The sequence below is a fragment of the Macaca thibetana genome, chromosome 16, assembly GCF_024542745.1.
Source record: "Macaca thibetana thibetana isolate TM-01 chromosome 16, ASM2454274v1, whole genome shotgun sequence".
Classification (NCBI taxonomy): Eukaryota; Metazoa; Chordata; class Mammalia; order Primates; family Cercopithecidae; genus Macaca; species Macaca thibetana.
In genome coordinates, this window is record NC_065593.1 from 51,356,718 (window position 1) to 51,373,363 (window position 16,646).

General features: G+C 53.1%; 3 protein-coding genes across 7 annotated transcripts in view; 2 read left to right on the forward strand and 1 right to left on the reverse strand.

Moving 5' to 3' along the window:
- ODAD4 (outer dynein arm docking complex subunit 4) overlaps nucleotides 1-3,100 on the forward strand; it is a 41,191-nt gene extending 38,091 nt beyond the window's left edge. Inside the window, exon 12 of the mRNA XM_050762645.1 lies at nucleotides 2,445-3,100. Within this exon, the coding sequence (XP_050618602.1) occupies nucleotides 2,445-2,932 (488 nt within the window). The 3' untranslated portion in view covers nucleotides 2,933-3,100. The remainder of the gene's footprint in view (nucleotides 1-2,444) is intronic.
- Nucleotides 1-13,116, forward strand: part of CNP (2',3'-cyclic nucleotide 3' phosphodiesterase) — a 736,460-nt gene extending 723,344 nt beyond the window's left edge. Inside the window, exons 2-5 of one of the 2 annotated variants that reach the window (XM_050762777.1) lie at nucleotides 4,130-4,314; nucleotides 5,380-6,052; nucleotides 9,854-9,993; nucleotides 11,413-13,116. In XM_050762777.1, the coding sequence (XP_050618734.1) occupies nucleotides 4,312-4,314; nucleotides 5,380-6,052; nucleotides 9,854-9,993; nucleotides 11,413-11,862 (1,266 nt within the window). In that variant the 5' untranslated portion in view covers nucleotides 4,130-4,311 and the 3' untranslated portion in view covers nucleotides 11,863-13,116. Of the gene's footprint in view, nucleotides 1-4,129; nucleotides 4,315-4,601; nucleotides 4,741-5,379; nucleotides 6,053-9,853; nucleotides 9,994-11,412 lie in introns of those variants that run through there. The other variant, XM_050762778.1, reaches the window with a different exon arrangement.
- The window catches only part of DNAJC7 (DnaJ heat shock protein family (Hsp40) member C7), a 105,365-nt gene continuing 100,651 nt past the window's right edge, over nucleotides 11,933-16,646 (reverse strand). For all 4 annotated transcript variants that reach the window (XM_050762712.1, XM_050762715.1, XM_050762716.1 and 1 more), the window contains 2 exons: nucleotides 15,150-15,212; nucleotides 11,933-14,687 (listed from right to left, as the gene is read on the reverse strand). In XM_050762712.1, coding sequence (XP_050618669.1) covers nucleotides 14,650-14,687; nucleotides 15,150-15,212 — 101 coding nt within the window. In that variant the 3' untranslated portion in view covers nucleotides 11,933-14,649. The remainder of the gene's footprint in view (nucleotides 14,688-15,149; nucleotides 15,213-16,646) is intronic.

The window sequence follows — 16,646 nt, forward strand, 5'->3', positions numbered from 1 at the left end:
GACCCTCTACAGACACCTCAGTAACTAGTGGTTGCCAGAAGAACGTAAGGGAGATGCAGAAGGGGATGTAACTTTTCTCCATAACTGATTTAAAAGAAAAAAAAGGCCGGGCGCGGTGGCTCAAGCCTGTAATCCCAGCACTTTGGGAGGCCGAGATGGGCGGGTCACGAGGTCAGGAGATCAAGACCATCCTGGCTAACACGGTGAAACCCCGTCTCTACTAAAAAATACAAAATATTAGCCAGGCGTGGTGGCGGGCGCCTGTAGTCCCAGCTACTCGGGAGGCTGAGGCAGGAGAATGGCATGAACCCGGGAGTCGGAGCTTGCAGTGAGCTGAGATCCGGCCACTGCACTCCAGCCTGGACGACAGCGCGAGACTCCGTCTCAAAAAAAAAAAAAAAAAAAACAAAAAAAAAAAACATTTAGGAGCAAGGATCCCTTTGCCTGTAAAATAACTCGTCAGCTGAACTTTTTTATTAGCAGCTTATATCTTTATAGGAACCCTATCTTTTTTCCTGTTTTTTCCTATATTTTCTTTTTTTTTTTTTTTTTTTTTTTTTTTTTTTTTTGAGACGGAGTCTTGCTCTGTCACCCAGGCTGGAGTGCAGTGGCCAGATCTCAGCTCACTGCAAGCTCCGCCTCCCGGGTTTACGCCATTCTCCTGCCTCAGCCTCCCGAGTAGCTGGGACTACAGGCGCCCGCCACCTCGCCCGGCTAGTTTTTTTGTATTTTTTAGTAGAGACGGGGTTTCACCGTGTTAGCCGGGATGGTCTCTCGATCTCCTGACCTCGTGATCCACCCGTCTCGGCCTCCCAAAGTGCTGGGATTACAGGCTTGAGCCACCGCGCCCGGCCCCTATATTTTCATAGGAAACCTCCCAACAAATAATGAACGTGCTTCCCAGGGACAAAGAGAAAGTGTCAGAATGAAGATGCTGGAGAAAACCCTTCTGTTGTTTGCCAGCACCTACGCTATTTCTTGTAGAGAAAAGAGAAGAGTCTCTGGGGTCAGACTGTCCTGGGTTCAAATTCTGACTCTGCCATTTCTTACTTGCAGTGTGACCATTGTGTGATTTCTTTTTCCTTTTTTTTGGAAACGGAGTCTTGTTCTGTCATCCAGGCTGGAGTGCAGTGGTGCAATGTGCAATCTCGGCTCACTGCAACCTCCACCTCAGCCTCCCAAAGTGCTGGGATTACAGGCGTGAGCCACTGCGGCTTTTTTTTTTTTTTTTTTTTTTTTTTTTTGAGACGGAGTCTTGCTCTGTCACCCAGGCTGGAGTGCAGTGGCCAGATCTCAGCTCACTGCAAGCTCCGCCTCCCGGGTTCACTCCATTCTCCTGCCTCAGCCTCCCGAGTAGCTGGGACTACAGGCGCCCGCCGCCTCGCCCGGCTAGTTTTTTGTATTTTTTAGTAGAGACGGGGTTTCACCGTGTTAGCCAGGATGGTCTCGATCTCCTGACCTCGTGATCCGCCCGTCTCGGCCTCCCAAAGTGCTGGGATTACAGGCTTGAGCCACCGCGCCCGGCCAATTTTTTTTTTTTTTTTTTTTTTTTTTTTTTTGAGACAGAGTTTCGCTCTTGTTGCCCAGACTGGAGTGCAATGGCAAGATCTTGGCTCACTGCAACCTCCGCCTTCTGGGTTCAAGCGATTCTCCTGCCTCAGCCTCCCAAGTAGCTGGGATTACAGGCGCCCGCCACCACGCCCAGCTTATTTTTGTATTTTTAGTAGAGACGGGGTTTCACCTTGTTGGCCTCCCACCCGCCTCGGCCTCCCAAAGTGTTGGGATTACAGGCATGAGCCATGCCGCCCGGCCATGTGATTTCTTTCCTATCAGTCTCAGGTCCCTTGACTGCAAACTCAAATCAACGGCAGTGCGCATTTTCCTGATGTCCGGATGGGATAAGCTATACAGTCCTCACGTGATGCGCAGGACGGAGCTGGGCTCAGTAAATGATGGTTCCCTTTCTCTGCTTTTGGAAAGGTGTGCTGTCAACACCAATTTAAAAAGCTAGCAAAAACAGTCATTCTCAGGGCCTTTCTTTCATCTGCCTCTCAAAAGCACAGGCCTCCACAGAGATGAACAGTTTCTTTTTTTTTTTTTTTTTTCCTTTTTTGGAGACAGGTCTCGCTCTATCACCCAGGCTGGAGTACAGTGGCTCGATTTTGGCTCACCGCAGCTCCAACCTCCTGGGCTCAAGTGATTCTTCTGCCTCAGCCTCCAGATAGCTGGGACTACAGGCGCCAACCACCATGGCTGGCTAATTTTTGTATTTTTAGTACAGACAGGGTCTCACTGTGTCATCCAGGCTGGTCTGGAACTCCTGGCCTCAAGGGATCTGCCTGCCTCAGCCTCCCGAAGTGCTGAGATTACAGGCGCGAGCCACCACACCCGGCCTGACATGAACAAACTTTTATCTTTCCTCCCACTTTTCTCTTATTTTTCAGAAGCTTTACTGTATGAAGATAGAATAATAACAGAGAAGGACATGAGGAGAGTGAGAGATGAGCCCGAGAAGGTGGTGAAGCAGTGGGACCATATTGAGGATGAGAGAGAGACGGATGAGGACGATGAGGCTTTTGGGGGAGCTCTGCAGAGCACAGCAAGCGGAAAGCAGAGTGTGGAAGCAGGAAAAGCCAGAAGCGATTTGGGAGAAGTTGCCAAGGGCCTGTCAGGAGAATTAGGCACAAGATCAGGAGAAACAGGCAGGAAGCTACTAGAAGCTGGCAGAAGAGAGTCAAGAGAAATTTATAGGAGGCCTTCAGGAGAATTAGGCCAAAGACTCTCAGGAGAGTTCAGCAGACAGGAACCAGAAGAACTAAATAAACTTTCAGAAGTGGGCAGAAGAGAGCCAGAAGAACTGGGAAAAACACAATTTGGGGAAATAGGAGAAATGAAAAAAACAGAAAATGAGATGGAAAAGGAGTATGAATGAAGACACCGGTAGGGATAAGGATCAGGAAGTTGGTGTTCAGAGGGATAACGGGATCTTATTAAACTGGATTTTCAAGCGATTTATCTGTAATAGGAAAAATGAGGGTTTTACTTGTGCTGCTTTCCGTCACTATTTTGCCATTAAATAGGTGTCTTTCACTCTTGCAAACCCTGAGTCTGTCACTTTGTCTCCTCACCCCTGCCCATTCTTGGAAGAGCCTCGTGGAGAGAAAGGTGCCAAGAAGAAAGGGTTTCAGGAGGGTGAAGATACAGGAGCTTCAGGGAATGAGAAGTCACAGGGAGGAGGAGAGGGGAAGGCCTGGGAGGAGAGGTGCTTCCCAGACACCGGTGACTGACTGAGTCCTTCCAGTGCGCAGGACACCGGGGAGGCTTTATGGATGGAACAGTGGTGGGGTGGCCCCAGCTAGCACAGGCAGGAGAATGCCCCAAGCCAGAACTAAGCGAATGCTGGGACTGAGGCCAAAGATAGGGGAGTGGCCTGGGAGGGCAGACAGACTCCACCTCTGACAACTCTGGGTGGCACAATCAGGTAAATCAGGCTCGCCAAGCTGGCTTCTCTGAACAATGGGATACCTGCCTCAGGGGTTGCTGCGAGGACTGAGTGCTTAGCACAGCACTTGGTACAAGAAACTCAAAAATCCAACGGAGCTCTCAGTGGTTTCACAGAGGTGGTGGCAGCTGAGCATCTGGCCTCAGAGGATGTTAGGATTTCACTCCGTTACTCATCTGTCCCTTTGGCCATTGCCATCCTGGTCTGTCTCCACAACTTCTAGAAGGAAAGGTCGGGGCTGAGACTGACTTTCGGCTGGCACAGGGACCGGACGAGGTCAGTGAGGCATTTCAGATGCAGTTTACCGGGATGCCAGCAAATTGCATAATACTTTAATCCAATGTGGTTTAAAAAAAAGTTTTTAATTAATGCAAAAGTCCATGATGAATAAAATATCAAAAATTAAAGATAGGATCCAACCTTGCACGACCCTGCTTCACTCACTTCCTGCTAATCCACGGGACCGGGGAGGGCGACTGAGTTACCCCTCGACACACAGAAAAAGGTAGCGGCCGTCCAGCTCGCAGGCGCAGTGAGTGGGTGCGCGTGGCGGGGCGGGCGCGCGCAGGGGGCGGGGCCGGGCCGGGGTTCCCGCGCGCGGCGGGAGTTTCGGGTTTCGGTTCGCAGCGCCTGCGCGCAGAGGGGACGGCCCGCCCCAGCCCGCCCGGGTGCCCGCTCCGCCCCCGGGCTATGTAAAGCGGCCGGGCTCGGGTCGTGCCACCGCTGGACTCCCGTGTCCCTCCGCGCAGGCGGGCGGCCCCGGAGCGCTGGTGCCGACAGAGGCGGCGACGGCGGCGCCCCTCCTCATCATGGTGAGAGGCCAGGCGGGGCCGGGCACGGGGTAGCACCGGGGCAGGAAACGAGTGTCGGGGCCCCTCGGCAGGAAGCGTCTTGCAAACGAGGACCCGGGGCTCCGGGCTCGACTTCCAGTTGTCTTGGTACTCAGGGCAGCCCTGAGGTCTGGAAGAAGCTGGGCGGGGGGGTTCGGAGTGCCGGAGAGGCCGCTGGAGAGGGAAACGGTAGCGTTCCTCAAGAGGGGACTCGGGACCGTCTCATCACGCGGAACCGCTGCCCCGCGCCCGGGTGCGCGCGGGAGGCGGAGCCAGTTCGGAGGAGGGGACCCTTTACGGTAAAAGCTGCCGTCTCTTGTGGCTTCTAGAAGATAGGAAAACAAGTGGCTCCGAGAGGCGGTTCAGACACACAGCACAGCGGCGGGCAGAGCTGGATCCTGATTGCAGGTGCCCTGTGCTGCCTTGTCCTGGACAGGCACAAAGACCACGACTTTGTGGGGGCCGGGAGAGGGTAGAGGAGGAGGTGGCAGTCTCGGTGAAAGAGGGCCTTTGTCCAGTGCTCTCCTGCCCTGCCCCCCACCAGCCCTTCTGTGGGACCATTGTCCCCGCATGCCAGACAAGAGAGTATTATCTCTTGCGGCCATTGTTGGGGGAAGGGAGGCAGTCTTGGGGTAACCCTTCTCCACTCCCCACCCTTCTCTGTGCACTCAGCCGTGGCAGCTGTGGCTTGGCCCAGACACAGAGACCCCCACCTCCAAAGAGGACGTCCTTAGTAGGTGCCAAGCATATAAGAGTGAGGCCAGTCCCAGAACCGCAGGCTCCTGGCACGCCCTGCATGCCTCCAGCACGTTTTCCTTTCCGAGGTGGCAGCAATGGGGAAAGCGCACGCTTAGGAGAGCTTCAGACAAGCTTCCCTCTTCCTCCTCCACGACCAGAAGCGGAAAGGTGCTCCCGGACCGAAAGGGACAGAAGGTCCAGCACTGCCCTGCTTCGGAAGGCACCCACACCCAGTCTAGGGACTAGGGGTAAGGCCGGCGGGGAGCCCGCGAATGACCTGGGCTGACATCTCTTCCCCTCCTTACACAGAACAGAGGCTTCTCCCGAAAAAGCCACACATTCCTGCCCAAGATCTTCTTCCGCAAGATGTCATCCTCAGGGGCCAAGGACAAGCCTGAGCTGCAGTTTCCCTTCCTTCAGGATGAGGACACGGTGGCCACGCTGCAAGAGTGCAAGACGCTCTTTATCTTGCGCGGCCTGCCAGGAAGCGGCAAGTCCACGCTGGCACGGGCCATCGTGGACAAGTACCGTGATGGCACCAAGATGGTGTCGGCCGACGCTTACAAGATCACCCCCGGCGCTCGAGGAGCCTTCTCCGAGGAGTACAAGCGGCTCGATGAGGACCTGGCTGCCTACTGCCGCCGCCGGGATATCAGAATTCTTGTGCTAGATGACACCAACCACGAGCGGGAACGGCTGGAGCAGCTCTTTGAAATGGCCGACCAGTACCAGTACCAGGTGGTGCTGGTGGAGCCCAAGACGTCGTGGCGGCTGGACTGTGCCCAGCTCAAGGAGAAGAACCAGTGGCAGCTGTCGGCTGATGACCTGAAGAAGCTGAAGCCTGGGCTGGAGAAGGACTTCCTGCCGCTCTACTTCGGCTGGTTCCTGTCCAAGAAGAGCTCCGAGATCCTCCGCAAAGCCGGCCAGGTCTTCCTGGAAGAGCTGGGGAACCACAAGGCCTTCAAGAAGGAGCTGCGACAATGTAGGTGGCAGGGTGGGGCCTTATTCATAAGCCTACCTTGCTGGGCACAGGGCGCTGTGGGCATAGGACCATAGGGTGGGGCACGAAGCAGCAGGAGGCAGAGAAAGGCTCACCTCAGAGCGGGCAGGGGCAAGCAGTGTGTCCCAGTGGTAGCCTTGGGGAGTTGGCAGCACATTGGGAACATGGGGGCTTCCCAGAGCTCCTTTCCTCCTACTACACCTTTCCTTCTAGCCCTCTTCTCTCTGACACCCTTCTCCCAGGTTGAATGTAGACCACCATCCCGTCTTGGAGGTCGGAAAAACTGTAGTAACAGGAAATACGTCCTCTTCTAATGTAACCTTAGAGGGGGAATCAAGCCCAGTGTTCTCCAACTCATTTTTAGCAGCAGAATAATGTTCCAAAATAATAATAATGACATGAAATTGTAAGCTGCAAAAAAATTAAAACTAGGACTATTGTGGCTTCACTGGGGATGGTTCTCAGGCCTTGGGCTACTTGATTTACTCATGGGTTTGTGGCATCTTACAGCTCCAGAGGACACACACTTAGGCCAAAACCTGTTTTCAGATGGAAAAACACGGGCCCAGGAGGGATGTGGGGTTTACGGGCTTGAACCCTGGACTCTGGCTACTCTAGCCGGGTTCTCTCTTGGCATGGGCTTTTTGCTCCAATGGTAAGTTTGGGATAAAGAGGGGTCCTGGTGGCTCTCCTGCAGTGACCTGTTGGAGAAATGTCACCCACTAATCCATCTATATGCCTTTAGGCCATTTCTGGTTGCCCCCAATTGTATTTATTTATTTATTTATTTTGACACAGAGTCTCCCTCTGTCGCCCAGGCTGGAGTGCAGTGGCACTATCTCAGCTCACTGCAACCTCTGCCTCCCAGGTTCAAGCAATTCTCCTGTTTCAGCCTCCCCAGTAGCTAGGACTACAGGTGTGTGCCACCACATCCAGCTAATTTTTTTTTTTTTTTTTTGAGACGGAGTCTCGCTCTGCTGCCCAGGCTGGAGTGCAGTGGCCAGATCTCAGCTCACTGCAAGCTCCGCCTCCCGGGTTTACGCCATTCTCCTGCCTCAGCCTCCCGAGTAGCTGGGACTATAGGCACCCACCACCTTGCCCGGCTAGTTTTTTTTGTTTTTTGTTTTTTTGAGACGGAGTCTTGCTCTGTCGCCCAGGCTGGGGTGCAGTGGTCGGATCTCAGCTCACTGCAAGCTCCGCCTCCCAGGTTCACGCCATTCTCCTACCTCAGCCTCCTGAGTAGCTGGGACTACAGGCGCCTGCCAACCCGCCCAGCTAGTTTTTTTGCATTTTTTAGTAGAGACGGGGTTTCACCGTGTTAGCCAGGATGGTCTCGATCTCCTGACCTTGTGATCCGCCCGTCTCGGCCTCCCAAAGTGCTGGGATTACAGGCTTGAGCCACTGCGCCCGGCTAGTTTTTTTTTTTTTTTGTATTTTTTAGTAGAGACGGGGTTTCACTGTGTTAGCCAGGCTGGTCTCAATCTCCTGACCTCATGATCCGCCCATCTCGGCCTCCCAAAGTGCTGGGATTACAGGCTTGAGCCACCGCGCCCGGCCTCACATCCAGCTAATTTTTGTATTTTTAGTAGAGATGGGGTTTCAGTGTTGGCCAGGCTGGTCTCGAACTCCTGACCTCAGGTGATCTGCTTGCCTCAGCCTCCCAAAGTGCTGGGATTACAGGCATGAGCCACTGCGCCCAGCCACCCCCAATTTTACATGATCTTCATACCTGAAATAGCCCCACTCTGGTTTGTTGACATTGTGTATATTGCACAGAAGCAGGGAATTTGTGCCAGTATGGGTTCTCAGAGAACTTTTTTCTCCTCAGCTCCTAAACTTGAACTCTGCAGTGAACTGTGGTGCTTGCAGTGACATTGGCCAGGAGCAAGCCCTGTACCTGTGAGCTGGTGGCTTTGCCCTGGAGTGACTACTGCTCAAAGTTGCTTTTAATATTTATTTATTTATGAGACGGAGTCTCTCTCTCTCGCCCAGGCTGGAGTGCAGTGGCATGATCTTGGCTCACTGCAACCTCTGCCTCCTGGGTTCAAGCAGTTCTGTGCCTCAGCCTTCTAAGCAGCTGGCAATACAGGCACCTGCCACCATGCCTGGCTAATTTTTATTTTTATTTTTTGTATTTTTAGTAGAGACAGGTTTTCTACTATCTCTTGACCAGGCTGGTTTTGAACTCCTGACCTTGTGTTCCACCCCGCTTGGCCTTGCAAAGTGCTGGGATTACAAGTGTGAGCCACCACGCCCAGCCTATTTTTATTTTTTAATTTATTTTGAGACAGTCTCATTCGGCTGCCCAGGCTGGAGTGCAGTGGGGCAATTCAGCTTACTGCAACCTCCATCTCCCGGGTTCAAGCAGTTCTCCTGCCTCAGCCACCCAAGTACCTAGGATTACAGGCACCCGCCACAATGCCTCGCTAATTTATAAATTTTTAGTAGAGACAGGGTTTCACCATGTTGGCCAGGCTGGTCTCAAACGCCTGACCTCAAGTGATCCACCCACCTCGGCCTCCCAAGTTGCCAGGATTACAGGCGCTAGCCACCATGTCCAGCCTATTTTATTTGTGAAGGAAAACTGGAATCTTTTTCTGCCCAGGGTTACAGCAGGAGAAATGTAATAGACCAGCAAGGCTGCTCTCAGGAGAGGCCTTCCTCCCCTCTAGAGAGGGCAAGACATCCTCACGGGGACTCGATTCAGAATGTAACAGGAAAAAGCGAGTGACTCCAAAGACAGCCACAGGTGTGGAGTCTGGAAATGAAAATCACAGATAATCCACTCCCCTTTGTGTCTTCCAGCCCCATAATGTCACCCCATTATAGCCCAAGACCCTTCCTGTACCAGGAGGGCCCCCATAGGCTCTCATCCCCCAAACCGGCCTGCAAGGTGTGTATTAAACTGATGGTGACATTGTGACTGTCCAGATGGGCCCCTGAGTGAAATGGGTCACTACTGATAGTTCCCTGGTGGTCCTGGGAACACTGGGGTGTAAGGTCACCCTAACGGTTATGCTGGATTGATAGATAGGGTTGGTCACTTGCCCCAGGCCGATGGCTGGTACGCGGCAGGGCTGAGATGTTCACTGTGTTCTGGCTGTTTCCACTGTACCACATTGTTCCCAGCCCTCTGTTTTCTTTCCACCCCACTTCCCATGACTTGCTTCCCCTTTGAGATGTGGTGCTAGTAAATCTTAGATTCCCTTGGCCTGTACTGCCTGCCTCTGTTACAAATGCCTTAGAGTTTGGGGAAGAGATGGAAAGATCTATACAATGTAAAGACAGAGAATTTTAACTTTCTTTTTTTTTTTTTGAGACGTAGTCTTGCTGTCACCCAGGCTGGAGTGCAGTGGCACAATCTCGGCTCGCTGCATCCTCTGCCTCCTGGGTTCAAGCAGTTCTCTACCTCAGCCTCCCGAGTAGCTGGGATTACAGGCACCCACCACCACACCCGGCTAATTTCTTTGTATTTTTAGTAGACAGGGTTTCACCATCTTGGCCAGGCTGGTCTTGAACTCCTGACCTCATGATCCGCCCACCTTGGCCTCCCAAAGTGCTGGGATTACAGGTGTGAGCCACCACACCCGGCCTGAGAATTTTAACTTTTAATTGCTCTAAAGTTGCCATTAGTTTGACCACCTAACGAATGAACTGTAGTGGGTTGCTGGAGAGGTGATGCTTAGCGTCTGAGTGTTTTGCGCTGGGCCTCTGTGGTCCTGGTGGCAGGTGATGGTATGCCCCTGCTCCCCTGCCCTGACTGCACCCTTTTTCTCCTGGCAGTTGTCCCTGGGGATGAGCCCAGGGAGAAGATGGACTTGGTCACCTACTTTGGAAAGAGACCCCCAGGCGTGCTGCACTGCACAACCAAGTTTTGTGACTACGGGAAGGCTCCCGGGGCGGAGGATTATGCTCAACAAGATGTGAGTCTTCCCCAGGGACACATGGGGGAGGTGGGAGGTTGCGGGAGAAGGGGCTGCAGCATCTTCTGGAGATGGGTACTGGCCAGGCAGGGACCAAAACCAGATGGCAGCTCAAGAAAAATGGCATCTCTTCCTCCTAGCTCCCCTGTCCCCAGGCATAGTTGCATAGACCTCAGCCGCAGGTTCTAAGGAGCCTGCCCTGGCAGTATCGCCAGCCTGTGCATTCGCCTGCCCCCAAGCACCTCCGCCTTCTGCAGATTCATGGAGAATGCTGGTCCACAGTGGGCTCCTGCTCTGGCCTCTCTGAGCCTGTTTTACCTTCCAAAGACTAGGAGTCCCTCACCACCAGGAAGCCTGGTGCACTGAGGTCCCCAGGTCTGAGGTCTGGCCTGGCCCTAGAGTGAGGAAGTTTCATATGATAGTGAAGCTTATTGGCTAATGGGTATGAGACCTTTCTGCACCACACAGCTGGCACCTTACACCCACACCACCACTGACAGTGATCCCTGAATGCCAGGCATGTCGCCCAGATCCACACAGTCTCCAGCCTCCAAGTGTCCACCCCCAAGTCCACTCTCCCACTTCTCTGCCTAGGTTATTAGCACAACCGTTTGTCTGTTCACTGGAGTGTCCTCCCAAATGGAAGCTCCCTGAGGGCGTTTTTAGGTTTTGTTGACCCCTGTGGTTCCAACACCCTAGCATAGTGGAATGAATATGTAACAGCTGAGCTGCCATCCCTAACCATGCCTTCATTTAGCATTTATTAAGTACCCATTTCATGCCAGACACTGTTGGGACAAGGGATCGTGAGCAAAAATAGAAAAGCTTTTATGCTGAGATGGGATGGGCTTTCTCCAAGAATCAGATAGAAGCAGACTTATCAGATGGGAACCAAAGTGTAAGAGCAGGTTTCCATCAAGGGCAAGGCTGACCTCACCCTGCCCTCCAGGGCGCTGCCTGGGTCCCAGGGGAAGCTGAGCAGTGCCAACAGTGGCAGCTGCTGTGTGCGCGGACACCCTTGTGGGCTCTTCACCTAGTCACTCCCATAACCACATTAACTCTGAAGTAGGCTCTGGTTCTCCCTGTTTTACGGGTGACGAAGCCAAGGCACCGAGAGGTCAGCCAGCCTGCTGAGGCCGGAAGCAAGTGTGCAGGGAGCTGGGCTCCCTCAGGAAGTCCGGCTCTCCCCATGTGGCCCTGTCTGAGTGCCTTCGAGTTTCTCACTTGAGCCTGGAGCGCCTGGGGAAGGTGTGTGCCACAGGTGTTAGTGGATGCTGGGCCTATACCTGACCCCTGCTCAGCTGTGCTCACTTCTGTTAGACTTCCCCTCCTCTCCTCCAGGAGGGACCCTCCCTGGGTCAGCTGTTCCTCAAGAGCCCACCATCTCTAGCTTGGGCCCCTCTTTCTCACTCTCCCCAGGTGGTAAAGAAATCTTACTCCAAGGCCTTCACACTGACCATCTCTGCCCTCTTTGTGACACCCAAGACGACCGGGGCCCGGGTGGAGTTGAGTGAGCAGCAGCTGCAGTTGTGGCCGAGTGATGTGGACAAGCTGTCACCCACTGACAACCTGCCGCGGGGGAGCCGCGCCCATATCACCCTCGGCTGCGCAGCTGACGTAGAGGCCGTGCAGACGGGCCTTGACCTCTTAGAGATTCTGCGGCAGGAGAAGGGGGGCAGCCGAGGCGAGGAGGTGGGCGAGCTAAGCCGGGGCAAGCTCTATTCCTTGGGCAATGGGCGCTGGATGCTGAACCTGGCCAAGAACATGGAGGTCAGGGCCATCTTCACGGGGTACTACGGAAAAGGCAAACCCGTGTCCACGCAAGGCAGCCGGAAGGGGGGCGCCTTGCCGTCCTGCACCATCATATGAGTGTTCTCACCACCACGTATGCCCCTAGAAGGGAAGGGGAGGAGAGGGAAACGTGCCCTCTGCTTGATCCTTGTTTTGTGATTTTTTTTTTTTTTTTTTTTTTTTACTCAAAGTTAACTTACCTATAACTTTTTAAAAACTTGTAAAATAACTGACCCTCCCTTCCTGTCCGCCCTCTTCCCCTCTAATGCTCACACTCCCAACACAAGGTGGGCGGGGAGGCACCATTCAGGAACCTGGACCAAAGCTAACGAGGCTGGACCAAGCCAGGAATGGGGTCACAGCCAGAACCCCGAGCCCTGCTTCCAGGTTCTAGTTAGCTCAGCCCCAGCCCAGCCCAGCTGCTCTGCCCAGAGCTGGGCGAGTGGGGAGACACCTCAGAACCCCGCAAAACCCACTGACCAGAGGCAGAAGGCAATGGGGCTGAGGGTAGTTTTCCATGGTCACAGAGAACTAGTGGTGGCTTTGAGAAAGGGAGGACCTCTGGGCTTTGATTCCATCTCCTTGTCTTTTTTCTTTGTTTTTAGAGACAGGGTCCTGCTGTCTCCCAAGCTGGAGTGCAGTGGTGCGATCATGGCTCACTGCAGCCTCAAACTCCTGGGCTTAAGCTATCCTCCTGAGTGATCCCATTTCTTAATCAGCATAGCCCCAAGAAGGCTGGGGCTATTTACCAGGGTAGAAAAAGGAGCTTGCCTCCCACCTTTGGTCCTAAGTCCCTGCCCCTCCCCTGCACACCATAACTAGGTAGCAGTTTGATAACTAGGGAAGAAAGCAGAACAGTTAAGCAGCCACCACATCCCCGCTGGCTGGGGGCCTCACTCCAGGAAGGGGCTGGACTGGCCGTCCTTTCCAGTGGCGTGACTCCGCTGTGTAGATGGGGAGATCGAGGCCAGAGGCAGCACCCTGGTGAGGAAGCTCCAGTCCTGTTCTCTACCCAGCCCATTTTGCCTCCATGGTGCCTCTGGAGGCCTCTGGGCCTCCTCTAATGGGGGCTGGTGGGCACCAAGAGCCAGTGGAGTAGACCCCTGGCTGGTAAGGGCCAAGTCCCACCGGTTGCTTCTGGGAAGGGGTTTCTAACACTGGTCTATGTGCTGTGGTTCCTGGGGTGCCCTCCACTGCCCTATGTTCAGTAACAGGGCCTTGCTAATCAGGTTGTCACTCAACAAAAGTACTTTGGATTTAAGTTACTATCCTGGCTTTGCCCAACCTCAGCAACTTGTAAGACTGATAATGAAATAAATCATGTTAATCCTAGCTGTGTGCAGTCTCTCTTACCCTTCTGTGCCCAGCTCAGTCTTCCCTAGGGCTGGGTGTATTAGGACTGGCTTTGTCCCACAGCTTGGGGCCATCGGTCCTGTCTCCCCTCTGCTGGCCGGGCACAGCTGTGGTGAGGTTGGGCAGCTGAACAGTGTTGGCTTTCATGAGGAGGCAGAAAGCAGAGGCTGGCCTCAGACTCATACAGAAGGTGGGGGTTGGCTGGGTATGAGGGACATGGAGCACAAAAGCCTCTCATCCCCCATTAACCAGGGCACCAGGCCCACAGGTGTCCCCAGCCCACTGGATCAGAAAGATCTCAGTAAGACCTGAAGCTCCTGGTATGGGTTTCTCCCAGTTCTCCAGGGAAGGCCACCTGTAGGTCACTGCAACTTCAAGCACCAGGGAAGACCTAACATTTGATTCCCTTCCAGGCCATCAGAGGCCTAGTCAGCCACAAGGGAAACTTCCCAGGCCTGACTCAGGCATCATTTCACCATGGCTAAGGAACCAGCCGGGGAAGACTTGAAAGAAAGGGGCAGGAGCTCAGATGAAGAGAAATCCTAAGTTACCTTTCTAGGTCAAGGCCTGTCCCTGGCCATCTCTGAGCTTCAGCTAGAGCTTCAAGTCTCTGTCTAGAGCTCCTGGGAAGGCTACTCACATTGAACACCATGCTTGACAGGACAGCATGGTGCATGCCGCTGCATCCATGAGCAGCGTGTCTCCTGCATGCAGAAAGGGAGCAGAGAAGGCCAGGGGCTTTTGCTAAAAATAGTGAGTGGCCAGACCAGAGCTCTAGAGCCACCCGTCCCACTTCAAACAGGTCTGGGGGTCAAGAGGCAGGGTTTTATCTCTGTCTACCATCTCCCTCGAACCCACACTGCAACAGGAACTGAGAGAGCCTTTGTAAGTAAACTGCCCTGTCTAGGTCAGTACCCACCTGAGCTTTGGACGCACACAGCTTCTAGTGATTTCTGGGGCCCCACTGTAAGGTGAGCATGCTTTCTGAACTCGCTTCTTCGTGACTGATGTCAGGCTGGGCCCAGCGGCACAGCCAGGGCCTGCCTAGCACTCACACGCGGGACAGGTCTGGGAGAGGCAGAGTGCCCCACCTGCCACTAGGCTCGGTGCTCACAGCCTACCTGTGGCAGCTCGCTGCACCCCAAGTCCAGGTCGGGCTCAGCTCTGGCTCACAGACTATGGAGACAAAGCAGATGCCAGAGCAAAGGGCCAGAAAGGGTCAAAACATTTTATTCTCTTCTTTTTTTTTTTCTTTTTTAATAAAGTTAAACAGTAAAACAAAAATTCACAAGCTGCCTCCCTGTCCACCCCCGCCTCCCTCCCCTGCCCGCGGTCTTCGGCATTGGTTCCCTTTGCTCCACCCCACTCACAGAGACACAGGGCATCCAACTGAGGAAACGAAACTGCTCTAAGTACATGGAGACGTGATGAAGGGAGGAGGTGAACTGTTTCCACATTCAAGATTAAACTGAGTGAATCTGCATTTTCTGGGTTCTGGGTGGTTGCCCTTCATTAGCCAAACTGAAAAAAGAAACTCCCTGGACCAGATGCTGAAAGAGAAAAGAAGGGCTTGGTAGTTGGCTCTGGATTTTCTAGGGAAGATCACTTTGCTCTGATTATGGAAAAGTTTTCAAGGGCTGCTTCAAACTCAAACGCAGACAGAAACTCTATGGGTATCAAACAGCTCAGGCTGTTTTGGGGTGCAAGAAGGAGCAGGTGACCGTATTATACGTGGGCAGCTTCTAAACACCTTTGCTCTTGTAGAGAAGCCTCGGTAGTAGGCAGTCAGAGATGCCCCCTGACCCTGCAGAGATGCAGTGGCTAAAGGTCCCAAGGCAAGGGGTGCCTTCCTGTCTTCATCCTTAGCAACAGCCGAGTGGATAGATGCCATGCTAGATGAGAACTCAGCCGCCCCCTCTCATGGCCCCGCTGACTCCTGAAGAGCTGCCTAAGTGGCAGTGAGTGTGTTGGCCTGTGATCTGGGAACTCCCAGCAACAGCAGGCCTACCTACCTTCAAAGCTGAAGCCTCCAGGACCGCCGAAGAAAGCCTTGAAGATATTGTTTGGATCAAAATCTGTAGAGCAAGGCAAGTAACATGGAAGGGAAGAAAAGGTGAAAAATTAGAAATGTTTGAAGAGAACTGATGACACTGAGAACAGATCTCCAAAGCTTTCCTGGAGAGTCTCACTCCCTCCTTTCCCAACACTTCAGACTGCAGGTGAGCCAACCTGCCCCACCCTGTGCAAAACATGCTACCTGATCCCACTCCTAGGACGTGTTCCCTTCTCCTTCCAAGTGCTGCCCCAAAGGAAAGCTTTCTCCGCTTCAGCTTGCTTCGCTGGGCTGTTTTCTCAACAAATGGAATGCCATTTGCACTTACACAAGACTTTCCCCATACTCTGTCTCCCTATAATGCTGGAGCGGCTACTAAAAAGGATAAAATGTGTCACTTAAATGTTACCAAAAATAAATATAAGAACAAGATCTAGGATTTACCGTATTTGATTCCATGTCTTTTACTCCGTAGACTCTAGGCTAGAAAAAAAGCTATGGTTTATTAGCTGGGCATGGTGGCTCACACTTACAATCCCAGCGCTTTGGGAGTCTGAGGTGGGAGGATTGCTTGAGCCCAGGAGTTCGAGGCTGCAGTAAGCTATGATCACAACACTGCACCCCAGCCTGGGTGACAGAGCGAGACCTTGTTTCAATAACAACAACAACAAACCAACAAAAACACCTACTAGGTGCAAGGTACTGGGTACTTTGCATACATTACATTAGTTAATCCCAGTAATGATTTATCAGGGTAAGTATCATTCCCAACTAATACTCAACAAAACATGTGTAGGTAGTTCAAGTAACTTGCCCATGATCACATGGCAGCGAAAGCAGCAGAACTGGAAAATCCAACTCCTGCCTGACTGACTGCGCACTTTTGCGAGGCCACAGCATGTCTGATGGCCCCATCCCTGACTGACTTCCCAAGCTACACAGAAGGACTGATCCCCACCAGGTGATCCCACAGCCACCTTGTGCCCAGAGTGAGTTTCTCTGCTTGCATCTGCATATCTTCCTGGGCCTCCCCTGCTTAGTGAATGACCCCAAGAGTCAGCTATAGCTGTCACTCTCCCCAACACATCTGAATAGCAACCAACTCCTGCTGAGTCTACCACTAACTCCCAACTGTGCCCTCCAATCCTTTCCTACCTTTTGTCTTCCTTCCATCTCCCTCCTCCTTACTCCCTCCAACCACCACCTCCTCACCTCTATCACAAATATATTTCCAGAGCCAAAATCTGGTCCACAGTGCCCCTACTTAAAACTCTTCATGGCCGGGCGCGGTGGCTCACACCTGTAATCCCAACACTTTGGAAGTCCAAGGCGGGCGGATCACGAAGTCAGGAGATCGAGATCATACTGGCTAACAAAGTGAAACCCTGTCTCTACTAAAACCCCAAAAATTAGCCAGGCATGGTGGCGGGCGCCTATAGTCCCAGCTACTCAGGAG